The sequence below is a fragment of the Perca flavescens genome, chromosome 12, assembly GCF_004354835.1.
Source record: "Perca flavescens isolate YP-PL-M2 chromosome 12, PFLA_1.0, whole genome shotgun sequence".
Lineage (NCBI taxonomy): Eukaryota > Metazoa > Chordata > Actinopteri > Perciformes > Percidae > Perca > Perca flavescens.
Window position 1 is genome coordinate 1,426,891 of NC_041342.1, and position 19,830 is coordinate 1,446,720.

Consider the following 19,830-nt stretch of genomic DNA (forward strand, 5'->3'; position numbering starts at 1 on the left):
ACCTAAACCCAACTGTCCGTTCTTCTTTACCTAAACCCAACTGTCCGTTCTTCTTTACCTAAACCCAACTGTCCCGTTCTTCTTTACCTAAACCCAACTGTCCCGTTCTTCTTTACCTAAACCCAACTGTCCCGTTCTTCTTTACCTAAACCCAACTGTCCCGTTCTTCTTTACCTAAACCCAACTGTCCCGTTCTAGATACATTAGATACAAAAAAGGTATGTGGTTTTGTTGTACAAGATTTCAGATGAATAGACTTAAGCTATATGAGGAACAATTCAACTTCCTCACAATTTCGAGCAACCAAACGCAAACAGGTGACAGGTGAGGATATCACAGCATATTGTTGTAGGGGGGGGGGGGGAGACTGCGTCATAAGAACAGCACTGAAATAATTCTAAAAAAGGAAGATGTGTTCAGAGTTTGGCCAACTGGATACGGCAAAACTTTAATCTATCAACTAGCGTTGGCTATGAGTGCAGAGGGAATTTGAAAGACAACCGTTTATCCCGCCCCTTGGAATGAGCCCTGCCAATGGTAAGTTCCCAAACCCAACATCTGGATGTGGGTCTGGCTTGTCAGGCCATTGTAAGAGAGGATTTGGTCTAAGCAATGATAAAGGAACCTTTTGTTTTGATGCCAATGATTTATTCATTGATGGATTTATTTACATTTGAAACAGGAGTTCATTCTTTTGATTGAGTAATCACCTTTTGCAGGTCACACAGAGTGGTGTGCTGAATGTACCACGTGGTGTGAGGATTGTAGGCTACTTAGAGTTTTGACAAAAGATTGTTTCAGTAAATGTGCCAAAGCGTTTGAGAAAAACTGTAATAAATGTTGCTAATGACAAGCTATACTAATCATTACTTTTCTATATCTGATAGAAAATGTGATGTTTATTCATTTGAAATGCTTATTTATCCCTCACATAGCATTCATTCTTTGTTTGTTTGCAGCTGGCCAAATGTTTATCACAAATTCTCTGAATGAAGAAGTCCACAACCCCTTGCAGAAAAAGATTTAATACCAGATATGGTGCGATATAGCACCTAATATCTGTATGATAATATTCAATTTAAAAGGAAAAATAAATTTTTCAGATGCAGTCTTTATACTTCCACATCACAAATATTGTTGTGCTGTTTGTCCCCAGGCCTCTGAGAGAAACGATAATCCCATGCTCATTTTGCCTCTAAAAAAAAAAGATGTTAATATTTCCTCTGCCCCCCCCCATATGCTCTCAGTCAGATGCCTCTGGGCAACGGAATAAATTAGCAGACATCAACCATCCACAAAGAAACTGCTCTGGGATCACAGCTCCTACGTACCGTATGTCTTCATGGAAACTCTTTCTTTCTCTCTCTCCTTTCATGATTGAGTGTTTTCTATGCATACATGCATGTCAAACGAAGGCAAATGTGTCTTACTCTGATAGACTAACTTGGTGACACTGATTGCAAATCTAGTTGGTATTAGAAAGACAATTTTAAAACTGATAAATGGGTTAATTCCTATAAAAGTGATACTCACCATCGTTCTGGGATTTGCTGAGGAATATGGTGCTGGCCCGCGGATGGTCCGACGGATTGTACTCCATATTCAACTCTGTCCAAACACAAAGCATATAGTGTTACTTTGTGAAATAGCAACAATGATCAGAAGCACACTACTACAGTCATCTTTAATGCAAGTAACTAAAACATAAATGGTTTTCTGTATGAATTAATGAATGAAGTTTGTTAGAGTTTATTTCCGTGTCTGGCCGCTTATACACAGCCCATCCATTATAGGATTCCTAGTTCTGACACAAAACAAAATATGTACATGAACGGGTACAAATATACAATGTACAATTCAACACAAAAAAGATAGATAACTACAAGGTAAATACAAGAAGGCTACTAACATAAAGTAAACATTTCAACATGAAACCCTTTCAGACCAGAATAAATGATGGTACAAGTAGAAAATAAACAGATTAGGCAGATACTGTAGGTATTCCAAATAATTAGAAAGTATTATGTAGCCTATATATGTATAGAGGGCAGTAATACACTTTTTTGACTGCCTTTTTATCATAACAAATGACCATGTTAAGTCAAGAGAGGGTTGATGGGATTGTCGATCAATATCAATGACTCCCTAATTTCGTCACCTTCAACATAACAAAATATAAACTTTCTGCCATAACATCTGGTACGTGCAGATAAGCAAGGTCCCCAGAACATGAATAACTTACTTTGATTTCAAGTTTGAGTTCTTTATTATCATGTGCACAACAGTTACAGAGGAGCTGTGATGAAATTCTTCTCAGGCTCCCTCTAACAATGCTCAAATGTATAAAATATAAGAATAAACAGTAAAAATTAGAACTCTAAGTTCAGAAGTTAAAATATAGGTATACAATATATAAAAACTATAAAATAAAATATTATATATTTGTTGCCAAATACCTGCAAAACTAGTCTCACATTACCAGACTTTCCTCCACAGAGCTGCGGAGGAAGGTCTGGCTAATCCACACAGAATTCCAGGATGGGAGAAAAACGTGCTCTGGTTTATTGGCATTTCTTTAAACTAATCACAGTCGTCTTGGACGGCGCTAAGCTCCGGACACAGTATTGTTATTTATATGCACTACTGTCTTATAAGTTGCTTTTCGTTTTGGATATTAGCTCTTATAGTGTAACAGATGTTGGGAAAGAAACTTAGTTGTGGGTTTGGTCAGGCCTGGGGACTTGTTAAACAAAGGTTGTAATGTACTACATGTGAGTTCAAAAAATCAATAAAGAAGATAACTCTGAAGCCTGTGTTAGGACTCTTTTTGTAAAATAAATAAGTACCCAAATCAGGCAGTATAAGCTAGCCTGTATGACCGTAGCAAGGTTAGGATTTTTTTTCTTTGAACTTTTTTCAACACCCGAAACCAGGGTCAGTTACTTACAACATTTTAAGCCACAACACAAAAATAACAAATGTTATAACCATTAAAAAAAAGGTACTGTGCTGAATTCTCTTGTCAATATGCAAATATAGGCCTACCTAATGGAATTCCCAGAATGCACAGCAGCTGGTGTCGAGTGTTGATAGGTGATATTCAGCACCTCAAATAAACTTTAACGAAGACTTGTGTTCCGCGGCTGCACAGTGAAACAAGAGAAGCTCGGCTAACCTATCAGCTGACCAGCCTACCTGTGTGCCTTACTGCTCTTACATAATGAATTAACAACAGACGGACCCTGCTCCTGCACCACTCTACTGTTTCTAATAACCTTTTTTTTTTTTAAATGTTTGATTGATTTGTCACAATAGTCCTTGTACATAAGGCGTATGATAATTAACCCTCTGAGGTCTAAGGGCATTTTTAGATATCTTCTTGAACTCTCCTTTTAAGGGATTTTGCATATAACCTGATCCCCGTGTATTTCATATCAAAATGTTCAGAACAAACTCAGCTTTCTGTATAGTGACGCCCAAAATTGTTCCAGAGAGATAATTTGGCCCTAAGGCAGAAATGTTTCTCAAATCTCTTGTGAAAACAAACCTAAACTCAATTGAGTTTGTGCTTGAAATTAGTTTAGAAAAGTCCTGGGTTCATGAAAGCAGTGTAATACATGAATAAAATAGTAAAGAAAATGTTGTAATATCGCTTTTTGACTAGGAGTATTGTCAAAGATCACTTGAAATCACCGGTGCGTCTTTCGTCCTCGGAGGGTTGAGCATTCCCCCTCCCCCCTGCTCAACCCTAGTCTGGCATGCAGCACACAGAGCTGCTGATGGACAAGTGTTAGATTTTGCAGTATTGTATGTGGTTTGAATTCTGTGTCTGCTTCTTTCAAGCATCTTGCTGCTTCAGCAGCTCTATCCTTAAATGTTGCAGTCTCAACAACACGGTGCTGCTATCGGTTACCACAGTTTTGTTTCGAGGAGGCATCAGTTTTATCCATTTTCCCCAATTCTTAACTTTAGGTCTGACCATCAAACCTCTGTCAGGGTTCTGTAACACTTTCTGATTATGAAGTTGAAACTGACACTGACACACGGATTGTAAATGATTAAAAAATGTCCCAGAATTGACCCTCAGGTATGTAATAAGTCTATTTTATTCATAAAATAACTTTATAGTGCGCGATGTGGTTGTACGTCAGTAGCCGACATTGCATGATGTCCCCTTCCATTTAGGAAGGTTTTTATCCCTTTTAGTCCGTGTTTGTGTTGGCCTACTATTTTCTCCTTCCTTGGCCCCCTGTACTTGTGTACAGCGTCCTTGGGTTTCGTATAATGCGCTATATGAATCTAATTTATTATTACATTAGTTGCTACAACAATCTCTTAATGCTTTGGCTCGTGACCCAGTGACAGTAATACTGTTACCTGGTTCAGCTCACGAGACATCCAAAGTAGGCTAAATTAACGTATGAACACTTGAAATGTAACGATGCGTCTGTAACTTATTCTCTTATTGTAAATGATTTTCTGTCTGAGCTAAACATTCATCGTGACTATATGACCTCCTGGTGACACTAACTCAGTAATCTCCGTTGGGAAATACAGCACCGTAAAGAAAACAGCTTTAGGACAGCAGGTGTTAAAAACACTACCGCTTTAGTCTGAAGGGGCCGCTAGAATCAACACAGACTGAAAGTTCCATAGAGACACTTTAAGTAAAAGTACTTATACCACACTGTAAGAAATACTCTGTTACAAGTAAAAGTCCTGCAATGAAAATGTTACTTAAGTAAAAGTACGTAAGTATTATCAGGATACTTAAAGTTTTAAAAATAAAGAACTCCTCCCATTGTGGAAAGAGTAAAGGATCCAACAGGCTGTGTGTTTAATGGTCTCATCATATCAGCTGGACTTGTAGCCGTTATATTGTTGGCTAGTTTACTTTAGAATCAAACATCAGATTTTATAAACTACATGTGTTTTGTGTGCAGAAATCTTAATGTGTAAAGTAACTAGTAACTAAAGCTGTAACAGATGAATGTAGTGAAGTAAAAAGTACAATATTTCTCTCTGAAATGTAGCGGAGTAGAAGTAGAAAGTGGCATGAAAAGAAAAAACTCAAGTAAAGTACAACTACTTCAACATTTGGACTTAAGTACAGTACTGGAGTAAATGTACTTGGTTTCATTCCACCACTGATCCTAGCTATACAGTCTTTAGTAGAGTGTATAACATAACTATATGTTTTAGTCTCACAGCTCTCCATTTTCTAAAAAGAAGCTCAGACAAGCCGAGGCTACAGTACCTGAGGACACCAAAATGACAGCAAGGCTGTGAAAATGGACCTTCTAGCATCATAAAGCCACATGTAACCAAGGAAACCAAAACAGAGCTAAAAGGATTATGAATTTACATTCATTAGGTGGACTGAAACACACCCCCAAAGTGCTCTTTATGCCAAATCTGTAGGTGTTAATTAGCATTTATAGTGTGAGAGGCAGGGGAGAGAAAGGGGGCAACATGCAGCGAAGGGCCCTGGGTTGGACTCAAACTCGGGCCGTCTCTGTAAGAACGTAGCCTTAATGGTACACTCTCTACCTAGAGAGCTACCAGGGCGCCCTGTAAGTAAACAACGGTTAGCTCCGGTGCCGCCAGAATTTCAGTTGGATGTCCCTCATTTCAGCCAGATGTCCCCTGTGTTACCTTCCTCTTTCTTTGTGTTGGCATTCTAGTTTTCTTGAGTTTTCTGTTGCACGACTAAAACTACTTTTGAACGTACACATGTTCCACCAAAACAAGTTCCTTCCTGAGACTATTTAGCAGAGGCACCGTGGCTCCGTCCGGGGCTTAGCACCGCCCAAGGTGATTGTGATTGGTTTAAAGAAATGCCAATAAACCAGAGCACGTTTTTCTCCAATCCCAGAATGCTATGTGGACTAGCCAGACCCTCCTCTGCGGCGCTGTGGAGGAAGGGACTGGAACCCAAACACCCATTCAACACATTCTCACTCCCATCACGTCAAAAAGCGATGCTTGGTCAGGTGCCTTTGGCATTTATTATTGAAGCAAAATGTTTCCTAAAGCGTCTAGCCCTTTGGCGGCATATTTAGACACGCTTGGTCAGGACTCTTGGCGTCACTTTTTGACGCTCTGGGTCGGGACGTTTGTTTAACTGACATTTGGATTTTCGCGGCCTTATAGAGCAGCAGTCAATGTGGGGCATACAGTAATAATAAATAAATACATAAAATACATAGGAATTACAATGCTTTACTTTAACGAAGCTATGTGTACAAATGCTTCAAAGGGGCAGCCTGGTTGAGTGGAATGTGGATAATTTCTCCTGATTAATCACATAATCATAATTCTAGAAGTCTATTTAGATGATGTTGGTTGTTAAGCAGGATTCAGACAATTTACATAATGAATATTGCAAAATAAATACATTTAGGTCAGCAAGAGATTATTAATGTCAGTTTAAAAAAAAAATCTAGTTGACTGTTCAACCCTCCTGCTAGTGTTGCACATTTGTTCCATCTACATTATCATGTCACCCCCGTCAAACAGGAGGATGTTATCCTAATCCACCTTATACTGTTTCAACACACACACACACATACAGCCACACACACTCTGATCCTGAGCGGTAACAGACCCAGCCTCAACAAACACAACTGACCTGCACACACATGCCCCATCCTGGGAGAGAGAGGGACACCTCCCTGGGAAAGTCTGCTAGTGTCACAAACACTAAGAAATATCAGTGTATTCAGTATAACAGTTGTATGTCTGTATATTTTAGCAGAAATTGTCCATAGATAAAACTAAAACCAATACAAAAACTAAAATGACAGCTTGACACAAAGACTAGACTAAAACTAAAATTAAAACAGGCCACCAAAAACAACACTTTTTTGTGTCGTGGTCGTGAAGCATCCCAGATGTTCACTGCTCTTTGATGATGTCACACTACAAGAGGTAAAAACACATCTGTCGTTCTCAGGATCGGGCACCACTTTGAACGTTTGACTGCAACGTGTCTGTCGGGTCAAAATCGGGCTGAATTTGTGTTTTCTGATCCTGGCATTAGGGGTGGGGTCCTCGGCCTAAAGAATGTTGAAGACCCCTGCTCTAAACGTGAGATTATTTATCTTTAGCACTAAAACCTTTGTTTTTTTAAGTAGGAATAGGGAAACAGTTTTATGCCAAAATGTTATGTCAAAAGGTAAGAATTTGGATTTTTGTTTAGCCACAGTTTTTTTTATTCCAACTTTGTATAATATATCATGAGATAAGGTGGGAGAATGAATGTTTAAACACCTCAAATGTTCTGTTTCTTTTGATCTTGATGGAAAGTAGTGCATGGGGAGTAAAGGTAAAGATAGGAGTATTTACATGGGTGTACTGAACTACTATAGGCGTTGACCCTGGTTGGGAGGAGGGTCATTAGGCCTGGTCAGATGACTCATATTCAGCTGTGTGATACTGAAAGTGGTTTTGGTTTGGATGGGTTTTGTAACCCAACACTCTCCCGTAAGATGTAGTCCTTATTAATGTAGATCAGCTTGTCTTTTAAGGGTTTTCTGCCTCGACAGCTCAAAGCCAACGTGCCTTTCTGAAGTAATAATTAGTGAAATGAGGTGGTCTTGGTGTGGATGGTAAATTACTCTCTCATTAATAGTCAATAAATCAAACAAGGACCCTCTCCTGCTGTGAATACCCTGACCATGTAGGGAATAATCCATCACAAACCAAGGGAGAAGAAAGAAGTCTCCATTTTCTGGTTTCAGGCCATTGTTTTAGGATGTGTGTTTTTTTCCAGCTCTAACCTTTAATAGAGCTGTTTCCTCTTCACAAAACATGGTAAGCGGGGCCCTGGTGAAACATATGGCTGCTGCTGCTGCTGTAAAAACAGTAATGGGGCTTGATGTGGCTTCTACAGTGGAACAAATTAAATGCATTGTGCTACTTCAGCTAAATGTATACTGTATTGCTTATATTGCTTTATTCCCCCTGGACCAAACTTTCAAATTGCTATCATGGCCAAGAAACCACACAGTTGGAAAAAGTAATGTGATTAATTGTTCAAATGAAGTGAATTTGAGGCCAAACATTTCAGGAAAAATAGGTTTGTTTATTGGAAGGAGAAAGTAGGAACCCAAACCGGGAGAAAACTAAATCTTTAAAGTTATACTTTTTTTTTCTTCTTTATGCACTGTGTTGCTCTGGGAACTGCTTAATGGCAAATCTGGCTTGTTAAAATACTGTACATCTCTCACTTGTTTTCACACCGCTGTCCTCTGCCATGCATGTGACTCACAGTTGTGTACTTTTGCTGTGATCTTGATGAAAAGGATTACCGAGCAGGACCTAACATGTTGTTTGTTGTGCCAGCTCTGAGCAGATGAGGAGCAGCTGATTTAAAAAAAGAAAAAAGAAGAGGGGTTGGGGGTGAGGTACTGTGCAGTATGAATGAGACACTGAATAAAAATTTACATTTGTCATGACAACATCTGCTCAGTCCCCCTCTCTTCTCTTCCCCTGACTAGTTCATTTGAAACATTTTCTGTGTTGCTGTTCTGTTAGTTTGTTCCATAACAGCCCACTCATCCTGTCTCAGCTCATCACCTCTCATGCTTTCATAATTTTACCAATTGCAATGCAGTAATCCCCTCTCGTGTCATTTCAAACCATGATATTCCTGCCCACCAGTGGTCCTTTCAGCTGTAACCCAACAGTAGCCTGCCTTATACCCCTTTCACACCGATGGCTCAATCAGGGTTATACCCAGGTCGACTGTGTGTTTGAATGGGGTAACCCTCCTCCAGCTACTCGGCTTTGTGACCCAGGTAGCAAGGTGGGTTTGATCAGGGTTAGTCTCGCTTTGCCAGACCTTCCTCCACAGCGCTGTGGAGGAAGGTCTGGCTAGTCCACACAGCATTCTGGGATGGGAGAAAAACGTGCCCTGGTTTATTGGCATTTCTTTAAACCAATCACAATCGTCATGGGCGGTGCTAAGCTCCGCACAGAGCTGCTGTAAAATAGTAGCCTGTATCCTTCCACCACTGTACCTAAATATAAGAGCATCAGCTGATGCATGATGCCTCACTGAAAGACAACAGTCATCTCAGGAGAGAAACACAGTGGGCTTTGTCAAAGAAAGACAGATCATATGACAGCTCTCTCTCTCTCTCTCTCTCTCTCTCTCTCTCTCTCTCCCCATCCCTCTTCCACCTCCATATACTGAATTTCTCCTCTATCACATCATATTGTATGTCACCTTGTCTACATTTAAATTCATATTTAAGGTTTCCAGTTTTACCCTGTTCCATTGGTCCCCTATGGCAGGGGTCTTCAACATTTTTTAGGACAGTGACCCCTTAAGAAAGAGAGACCGAGTAGGGACCCCCAACTGCATACATTGTATACAATAAAAGAGTTGCATATTAAACTTGGCAGAATGGATGAAAATAAATGGTTATTATTAATGCGTGATGTTTTAATGGTAAACATATATGTGGAAGGCCCAGTGACTCCCTAAGCTTAACTGTAGTGGCTACCTTACCTATAGTAAGGGGCCTCGGTCACTGAGCTTGTAGATAATTTCAACTGTAAAATTACGAATGTTATTGATGCTATTGCTCCCACTAAGGTCAAAGCTGTCTCTGGTAAGGAAAGATCTCCATGGAGAAATTTTATAGTTGTGAGAACAGAAAAAAAGAGTTGCAGTTGGCGAAAATCTAATCTCCAGGTCCATTATAACATCTATAAAGAGAGACTTCGCATTTATAATCTGGAACTAAGGAATGCAAGGCGGTCCTTTTTCTCTGACATTATTGCCAGAAACAATAATAATTCACGTGCTTTGTTTGCTACTGTTGATAGATTAACAAACCCTCCAGTACCAATAGCATCTGAACTGTTGTCTACCAAGGCTTGCATTGACTTTGCCTCCTTCTTCACAGACAAAATTCAGAAAATTAGACAAACAGTCAGTGCTTCCATATCAAGTACAGGATATGTGTTGTCACAGTGTGCACGCAAAACAAATTCCAACATGAGACAATTTCATACGATCAACCTTAAAAACCTGGAGGACATTATACAACATCTGAAAACCTCCTCCTGTTGCCTTGATATTCTACCAACGGGTGTTTTCAAAAAATTTTCGAATTGTTTGGCTTCTGATCTTCTACAGATTGTAAACACATCTCTGCTCTCAGGTATCTTCCCACAGGCCCTGAAAACGGCAGTCATCAAGCCACTCCTAAAAAAGAACAATCTAGACATGACACTAGTGAGCAACTATAGGCCAATATCAAACCTTCCATTTTTAAGTAAAATCAGAGAAAAAGTGGTTTTTCAATAACTCAACTTTTTCTTATCGCTAAACAACAGTTTTGATGCCTTCCAGTCAGGTTTTGGACCACACCACAGCACTGAGACAGCTCTTGTTAAAGTCTTTAATGACATCCACTTAAACACAGATAGTGGCAAAATTTCAGTCTTAGTATTACTTGATCTCAGTGCTGCATTTGATACGGTAGACCATGACATATTGCTTGACCGATTGGAAAACTGGGTTGGTCTTTCTGGCTCAGTACTAAAGTGGTTTGAATCCTATTTAAAGAATAGGGACTACTTTGTGTCTATAGGTAATTATACATCTGAGCATACAAATATGACCTGCGGAGTTCCCCAAGGCTCAGTTCTGGGGCCTCTTCTGTTCAACATCTACATGCTTCCACTGTCTCAGATTATGGAAAACAACAAAATAAGTTACCATAGTTATGCGGATGACACACAAATTTACATAACCTTATCGCCAGGGAACTATAGCCCAATACAACAATTAAATATGTGCATTGAACAGATTAATGATTGGATGTGGCAGAACTTTCTTAAATTAAATGAAGAAAAGAGGTGGTTGTTTTTGGAGCAAAAGAGGAACGATTTTTAAGTCAGCGCTCAGCTTCAAACGACAATGTTAAAAACAACAGACAAAGCCAGAAATCTTGGTGTAGTCATGGACTCAGACCTAAATTTTAAAAGCCACATTAACATAATTAAAAAATCAGCCTATTATCACCTTAAAAATATATCAAGGGTTAAAGGACTTATGTCTCAGCAGGATCTGGAAAAACTTGTCCATGCTTTTATCTTCAGTAGACTTGACTACTGTAACCGTGTCTTTACAGGTTTCCCTAAAAAATCAATCAGACAGCTGCAGCTGATTCAGAACGCTGCTGCTCGAGTCCTCACTAAAACCAAGAAAGTGGATCACATCACTCCAGTACTGAAGTCTCTACACTGGCTTCCAGTGCCTCAAAGAATTGATTTCAAAATACTTTTACTGGTTTATAAATCACTAAACGGTTTAGGGCCAAAATACATTTCTGATCTGCTACATTATGACCCACCCAGACCTCTCAGGTCGTCTGGGACAGGTCTACTTGTTGTCCCCAGAGTCAGAACTAAACAGGGGGAAGCAGCGTTCAGTTTTTATGCTCCACATATCTGGAACAAACTCCCAGAAACCTGTAGGTCCGCTGCAACTCTCAGTTCTTTTAAATCTAAGCTAAAGACCTATCTTTTTGATGTTGCTTTTCTTTAAATAATCTATTTTATTAACTTTAATTTCTTATACTGCACTGTAACTTTTATTCTTATACTGCACTATCAATTTTATTCGTCTTTTAATGTTTTTAATTTGTTTATTATTGTTTTTTAATTGTTTTCTAACTGCTCTTTAATGTTTTATGTAAAGCACTTTGAATTGCCCTGTTGCTGAAATGTGCTATATAAATAAAGCTGCCTTGCCTTGCCTTGCCTTGCCTATAGTAGTACCTATAGCTATTTATTTTTTTCACAACCCCAATTTCACCAATTTGTCTTTGCTATTTAAGTTGGATTCATATAAATGTATATTTTCAGACATATTTTAGTTTTGGAAAAAAACCACACTGTTACACTACATTTTGTGCCTGTGCCGTTATTCTACAACTAGCAAAACTTCAATAACTTAATACTGTCTGGTGTGAGTCATTGTACTAAATGTTTTTAGAATGTTGATGGTGGGGCTACCATCTTGCTTAAATCTTGATCTTAGGGGGCAGCCTCTAGCTCACCTGGTAGAGTGCATGCCCCATTTAGGTTCAAGTCTGATTTCTGCGGAGGCTCCACAGAGCATTCTCCGTGTGTGTGTGTGTGTGTGTGTGTGTGTGTGTGTGTGTGTGTGTGGTGTGTGTGGTAGAGCAAGTGAGAGAGTGACGGTGATTATCTTCAGAGCGAGTAGCAACTGTAGAGTCCTAGTGAAAGAACCAAAGAGTCTCCCCTGTTCTTTCTGACCACGGTGGGAGATCTGGAGCAGGAGAAGTTAACCCTCTCCTTGATCTCATGTTGTTGATGGAGAAAGAGAACCAGGAAATGAGTCTGGGGGGAAATGCAACGCTACCAAGCCACGGCCGAGCGACGTGCGTCATATATATCAATATCGATCCAGCTTAACGTTACTACAATGTGCTGGTTGACAAGTAGCTAACATTAATGCTAAAGCTTGGTGGATAACATTATAGGGTTACAATATCGTTCAACATGCTCATAAAGTTATTTTTTAGTATGATTGTTTTTACAACGGTTAACAGCACTGGGCTAACTCACGAATGAGTTCACCAGTAACGTTAACTTTAGCTGTATAGATAGACGATTAATCTAATGCTAATTTAGCCAGCTAGCTAGTACACCCCGGTCTGTCTGCCTCACTCCCCCGTAACTAGCTAGTTACCGTTAGCCCCCATTCAGCTAGAAGCCAGCCACTTTCATTACAGCAATCCCCCTGGCCAGCACTAACTCCAGTGCCTGGTGCTTACGACGCTAACGGCAGTTTAATGACGCGTCGGGAAACAGACCATATCAGACCCAGCACCCAAGTCACAACAGCGGCCATCCAAACGTTAGCTAGCTACGTCTCTGTTAGCGCTATCGGTGTCTGTGCCAAAAATCTCCTCCCTGCCGAATTTCTCCCCCTTTCGCGTTTAGCTGTCTTTACGCTTAGCTAAATTAACCCGAAAAAGGGTGGGTTAAGTGCAGTGGCGGTTTTTGGCACGGGCGAACCGGGCAGCCGCCCGGGGTGGCATTTTTTCATGTCACATGGGGCACAAGAACTTAAAAAATAAAATAAAAATCCTCTGCGCCGCAAAGCGTATTTCTGTTTTCTACCATTTCACTGTGTGGGGAATTGGCAGATCAGCGCCCCCTTGCAGTTGCAGGCACCCTACTTGCTGAGAGAGGTCAACACCCCCTACTTTCAAAATGAAATGGACTAGTCCGTAACAGTGCGCCGCAGCGCGAAAGATAAACACACGGTGACAGGAGAAATGGGAAGTAGGCTACACAGAGACGGAGCAAGATGAGTCTAAAACTTTCTTTTATGTCAATGGTCTAAATGCCAAAATTAAACAAAGTTACCCAAGCGGCTCAAATAAAAGAAAAAAGCGTGTTTTTTTAATACATGTTTTGGGCAGCAGCAGGACCTCCATCAGCTCCCGTGACTGATGATAGTGGTGCTGGTGTCGGCTACAGTGACATGCACAGTGAGGACGAGACTTTAGGAGGAGAGGGACAGAGATGAGGGACCTGCGGTAAGGACAACCCCCCTTAAAACACTTTGGCCCTTGATTAAACTGAGTGGTGGACAAACTGTTGATGAGAACACTACAACAATAAAGGAGTGGGAATGCTTTACTGTATTATTGCATTAGTAGCCTATATAAACGTTGCACATCATGCAAACTTTCTTAACGAGAATTGATGCTTTTCTATCTGCATTGACAGACAAAAATGCATGCTCAAATTATAGCATAGGGCCTCTTGAAATGATATGGCACTTTGTTGAAGTATTTAATGTGTCAACTCTCACTGATTCTTGCTTACTCATTACATGGCGTAGTTTTAGGAGTAGGAGTTGGTATACATATTCAGGGGAGCGCAAGGACGGGTACAGCTTTATCAATACTAGTTGTTGTACAGCTTTATTCCCAACGTGTATATATTTTATATTATTATTTCATGTATATTGTATCATATTATTTCATTTATATTTTGTGTGTGCTGTGTGTCTCATATTGTGCTGCTGCAACACTGGTATTTCACATTTTTTTGGGATCAATAAAAATCTATCTATCTATCTATCTATCTATCTATCTAACTATTTATTTGTGATCTTATGTGGTGGGCCGGTCTGGGCCAAAATGCCAGGGCTGATATCTGGTCCCAGTCCGTCCCTGTCAGTCACTGTGGCTCAAGCAGAGAGGAGCTTTTCCAAACTAAAGTTGATCAAGTCATAACTGAGGTCAACCATGTCCCAGGAACGGCTCACTGGCCTCGCCGTCATCAATATCAATCGCTCAGTAGGGGACCAGATTTCATACGATGACATCATTGATGATTTTGCATCAAGGAAGGCCAGAAAGGTCAGGTTTTAGTTTTAGTTTGGGTTTTCTGTTCTTAGTGCTATAGTGTAATAATTACATTCTCTTTAGTGGGTTTTCACATTTGTGTGATGAAGGATTTGCTATTTCAAATATTTATTCTATATTATGTCTTTTGGCAATGTCGGAGGTAGAGATTGTGCACCTTAAAAAGTAGGGGGTCTTGTCCGGGCGTCATTCAATGTAGAACCGCCCCTGGTTAAGTGTTTCTGAAAACATTTTAAGCAAGAACTAGGCCATGCAGTTGCTGAATCTGTCTTCATTTCAGATTGACAAAGGTCAGTTTAAAAGATATTCGTCAGATTTTGAGAGACACCGAGCCGTCCGCTCCTCAAGTGGAGTGGGGTGCTGCTGCAGAAATGTCAAGTGGGAGAGAGGCTGCCCGGAGTTGGAGGATGCGCCAGCGTCGTTTATAGTCTGGTGTGTGGGAACACTTTGGATTTCACGTTACCTATGATGAAATAAAACAATATATAGAACTGCCACTGTGTGCATGTATTGTGCAACATGCATTCGATATGCTAATTTTAGCTATATATCATATGCTGAAGTATATTCTGGAGTGTTAAAGATTAAAAGAAAAAATAACAAGAACCGTACAGAACCGAAAACTGCGACCCTAAAACCGTGATAAATATTAGTGATGTTCCGATAACAATACCAGTTCTGTGGCATTCATTGTTTGTTTGTTCATGTTTCACAAGGAGTTTAACCTGAGCCAGACCGACAATAAACATAGAAATAATATCAAATCCATACAGGGAGAGTAGTATACAGTTGTTAAAACATAATAAAATATATGACACACTGGTATCGGATCGGTACTCGGTATCAGAATCGGTATCGGGAAGCAAAAAATGGTATCAGGCCATCTCTAATTGATATGTGAAATATTTTGTGTTTTAGCTGCTGGCTAATGTTAGCTTGCTGGCTCACTAGCTAACTGGTCAGCTAACAAAAATCAAATCAAGAAAAACATAATTATGTGAAACTGCAGCTATTTTATTAGAATAATATGAATAAACGTTACTAAACGTAATGTGAAAAAACTTGAATGGGTAAACTCGTCCGTGAACAGATGCATTCTAACCAGTGAAGGTATTTAACACTAAAACTCAACTCCCTAGCCTGACGTGGTCCTACTCAGATTCTAGTCAGAATGTGAACATCCCGACTTCGAATTTTGTGGGCAGGGCAATGTTCGGCTGGCATCCAGGCAACTCCCATCATTCCACGCAAATTCTCAACGTCATCAAAAGTCCATGTTTACCATCCATTGTTTTGGTTGAGAGACCCCTAGCGGCAGAAAGTTACATATTGTACGTTTAATGCAGAAGCATAAATCATGCTATAGTGCATGCCAGTGGCCTGGGTTCGAATCTGACCTGGGGCCCTTTGCCCCATGTCATCCCCCCTCTCTCTCCCCCACTTTCCTGTCTCTCTTCAGTGGTTCTAAATAAAGAAAAAGTATTTTAAAAAAAGAAAGAAATTTTGATCTTTGTATCTCTTTAAATAAACTGATTGCAGAGGAAAACTGGTATTTTCTGACTTTCTGAATTGCTGTGAATGCACTCCAATAGAGAGCACTTTTTTGCTGGTGTACATATGTTTTTTGCCTTTGTGATGCACTTTTGTGCAAACTGGTTTGCTTTTAAAGTGCTGTATAAATTAAATAAACTTGAAACTTGAAACTTTATCTACAATATATCTCATATCCACACTGCCCAAATATTTGTTGCAACGGCATTATTCAAATACTTAGTAAGAGAGCATGTGACAAAAATGTGACCATCTTTAAGATCTTCACCAAGGCACTGATCTCCAGAAAGCTCCAAAGGATGACTACACATGCTGACAGAATCTCTCTCCAACAAAACTGCAACTCTCAATGGAAATATGAGAGCCATGCAAAACAGCAAAAACCTTAATTCTCCCAAACTAAGCTCTTTTCTGAAACTCTATCCAGCGGTTTAGCTTTGGATATGCGTCAAGGCCCCAGGCCATTCAAATGATGGTGTTATGTAGTGAAGTGATTATCTGTTCTTAAAAAACAGAGGGTGCTGGGAGCTCATTTCAGGACTCCAATTGTGAAATAACAGTCCACACTGAGATACACAACTGTCTGCTATGAAGGAGTGGTGCAAGAACATCTGTCGAGGTAGAGTAAGGTGTCTATCTGAGAGTGATGTTGCAGTTCAAGTTTTCCTTCATTAATAACAAATTCCCATACCAACAACACAACACATACTTTACTCAACGAGGTCATTATCTCAAAGATCTCTTGAAAATAAAATACCAGAACTATTGGAATGCATTTTTTTGATGACATGTCCAGGCAAGGAAAACAACAAATTACAAATTCCACAGTTTTTCCAATGGCAGAAACTGTGACACATTTGGCAGTTGTACAGGTTGTTTGTCAAGTTGTCTTACTAAAAAAAACACACAAGGCACATTTCTTTAAGCGACATAAGCTACTGGAAGGATCGAGACAGGGACCAGGGTAGGTGAATTTAAACAATGTCTGAGTTGAAAACGCATCTTGTTGACACGTAAGGGCCCTGTTCATGTGGCACAGACATATTAATTGCATATTGTGTCTGTTAAGAGGCACAAAGGCACTCTAAAACTTGCCCCGAGCACTGCCGTTTTAGCTCAGGGGACGCTTGTAGTACGTAGCTGCAGCTTCTCCGTGTTACCTGCACTGATTTGGGTCGGGTTTTTTTCTATCGAAAGTACTCGCGTAGCTATAGCGATCAAGATTAACGTAAAAATTGGCCGGAATTCTCCTTTAAGTTAACTGCTCCTAGCTATCTAACTAGCTTCAATATGAAAATGGCATCAGCTGAACGAATACGGCTGACAATGAATGGTTTAGTCAAAATAAACTGTCAGGTTTAAAGGGTAATTTCAGGTTTTTGAACTTGGACCCTATTTTGAAATTGGTCCAGTATTAAGCGAGAACGCTGTGAGCAGCAGCCACAGACCAGGCTGTAACCCTATGGGGCAAATGTGCATCGTCAATTTCGTCCATTAAAAGTGCTTTATTTTGCCACTGAAAGGCTCAGATTATTATTCAAAGTGTCTAACAACATTATGGAAAGGATCCCTACAGAGATAGGCCTTTTTTAAACCTATGTAAGACCTTTTTGTTTGACCAGAAACAGCTCTGAGATCACTAGCGCTAAACCAACCAGACTCCAATTAAATAAACAATACTTTTAGCGTGTATAGAGCCAACATATTTTCACATGTAAATCGGTAAACTATATTAAACTATGTGTTTATTTCAACCAAAACTAAAGTTGTGATGGATGGAAAAGTGAAAAGATGACCCAAAACGGCTTGTCATATTTTTATTATGTTTCTGTTGACTTTAAATGAAGTGTATTTTTTACGATGCTAAAATTACTGCTATTTACATGGAGTCTGGTGCATTAAGGCTTGTCCGCTTGTCCGGGACAAGTGGATTTTTTGTAGAGCAAGTGGAAGAGAAATGTACTTGCCCCACTGGACAAGTTAAAACTCAAATAAAACAAAATAAAATGCCATGTTACATAAAGTTATGTGCCACTCATTACGTCTATGTTACCGATTTGAAACAACATTTTTTTCCCACAATCCGGGGCAGCAGACCGCTAACGTTAGATCCCACAGCAGCTGGTCAGCGGACCACTAACGTCGGACGGACTTCTAGCTAGCTGTTCAGCTCATTCTCTGTAAGCAATGCAGCGTAAAAGCATGGCGGAACCAGCAAGCCAACCAGCCGGTGTTAGTTAGCTAACGTTAGCATGCTAACTCCGCCTTAACATCGCCACATAGTTCACAGAAAACGAGCCGAATAAAGCTGTCCCTCGTGGCGATAGCAGTGTGCTTTGTGTGGATGAAGCATGAAGTTAATCTGACTCGTTTAGCGGCTGGCTCTTTGCCTCGTAGCGTTACTACTCCACTGCTCGTTTGTCCGTCAGTTATTGTAAAACCTCAGCTCCGCGACTTGCCAGATTAAATATCAGGTAATAATCAACTATAAAGTAGCTACACCTTTTAAAGGATTCTTGGTAAATAAGCCTCTGCCGGGTAGAAAGTGAAATTGTAGAAGAAGAAAAAAACGTTAACACCAACATTTAGAGAAAAAATCCATTATGTCATGTCAATGTAAGGAAGTGTTCTGTATTGGCCAGCAGATGGCGCCTTTGTTTTAATTTGAGTGCTCCTTTTCTGTTTGGCTTGCCCTAGCACAGAGTCTTTATGACCCTCCGCGGCCACCATAGGTCATATTCCCTTTTGTTTCCCAAAAGGTAAGTCGTGTATCAGAGCACTGTAACATTGAAACGTTGATTTAAATCATAAATAAGTTGTTTGGTGCAACAATTTTGTATATTACACCTGTTTGAAGTTGCACTGTGTAGATGGTTGAACAGAATATGTGGGCAGTGTGAGCCAATGTTTAAGAAATCCACAGCTAATGCTAGTGGCTAGCTAAGTGTGTGTATGAGGCAAGCTAGCTTAATCCAGCATTTATGTTCTTCATGTACAGCAGACACATGGAGCTAGCTGAGTAACTAGCGCTTAATGCTAAGAGGGGCAGCTAAGGTTTATTTTATACTGTGGTTTATGGGCCAGATTGTTGTTCTTTACTGGTTGTGTGATATATTCCCTTTTGTTTCCCAAAAGGCTCAATAAATGAGAGGAGTTTTGCTTGTCTCAACCACCATTTGGACTCCTGTTTTCCTGTCCCTGCCACGCGCCCTGGTATCTCCAACGTCCTAAATAAACACAACGCAGAGTCAGACTTTTCTGGGGCCTGTGGCCTGACGGATAGGGTTACATCTACAAAATTATTTTATAGTATAAGTTCAAGTCACCACTACCTTTGGTGATACACTGCACACCGGCGTGGAGATCCTTTTTTCATGTTGAAGGGGAAATCAGTGCCCTGCTATGCCATGAACTACTACAACTACTATTTCTAGTAACTGATCCATTATCTTTAATGTGACTACTATTGCCACTGTTCATCACACCCCCAACCGGCACCGTCAGACACCGCCTACCAAGAGCCTGGGTCTGTCCCAGGTTTCTTCCTGAGAGGGGGGTTTCCCTCGCCACTGTCGCACAAAGTGCTTGCTTTTGGGGGAATTACTGGAATTGTTGGGTCTTTGTAAATTATAAAGTGTGGTCTAGACCTACTCTATCTGTAAAGTGTCTTGACATAACTCTTGTTATGAATTAATACTATAAATAAAATTGAATTGAATTGAAGAATTGAATCCATTGTTGGGACACGTTTGTTTCTACTGTTTCAACTGAATTTTATTAATGTTGATAGTGTTTGCATGCTTTCAACGGTTTGTTCGAATTCTGCATTAGCAAAACACACAAAAGAATT

At 40.1% G+C, this 19,830-nt stretch overlaps 1 protein-coding gene across 2 annotated transcripts in view; it reads right to left on the reverse strand.

Moving 5' to 3' along the window:
- LOC114565442 (cyclin-Y) overlaps positions 1–19,830 on the reverse strand; it is a 37,380-nt gene that overhangs the window by 11,796 nt on the left and 5,754 nt on the right. For both annotated transcript variants that reach the window (XM_028593490.1, XM_028593491.1), the window contains exon 2: positions 1,534–1,608. In XM_028593490.1, the coding sequence (XP_028449291.1) occupies positions 1,534–1,608 (75 nt within the window). The remainder of the gene's footprint in view (positions 1–1,533; positions 1,609–19,830) is intronic.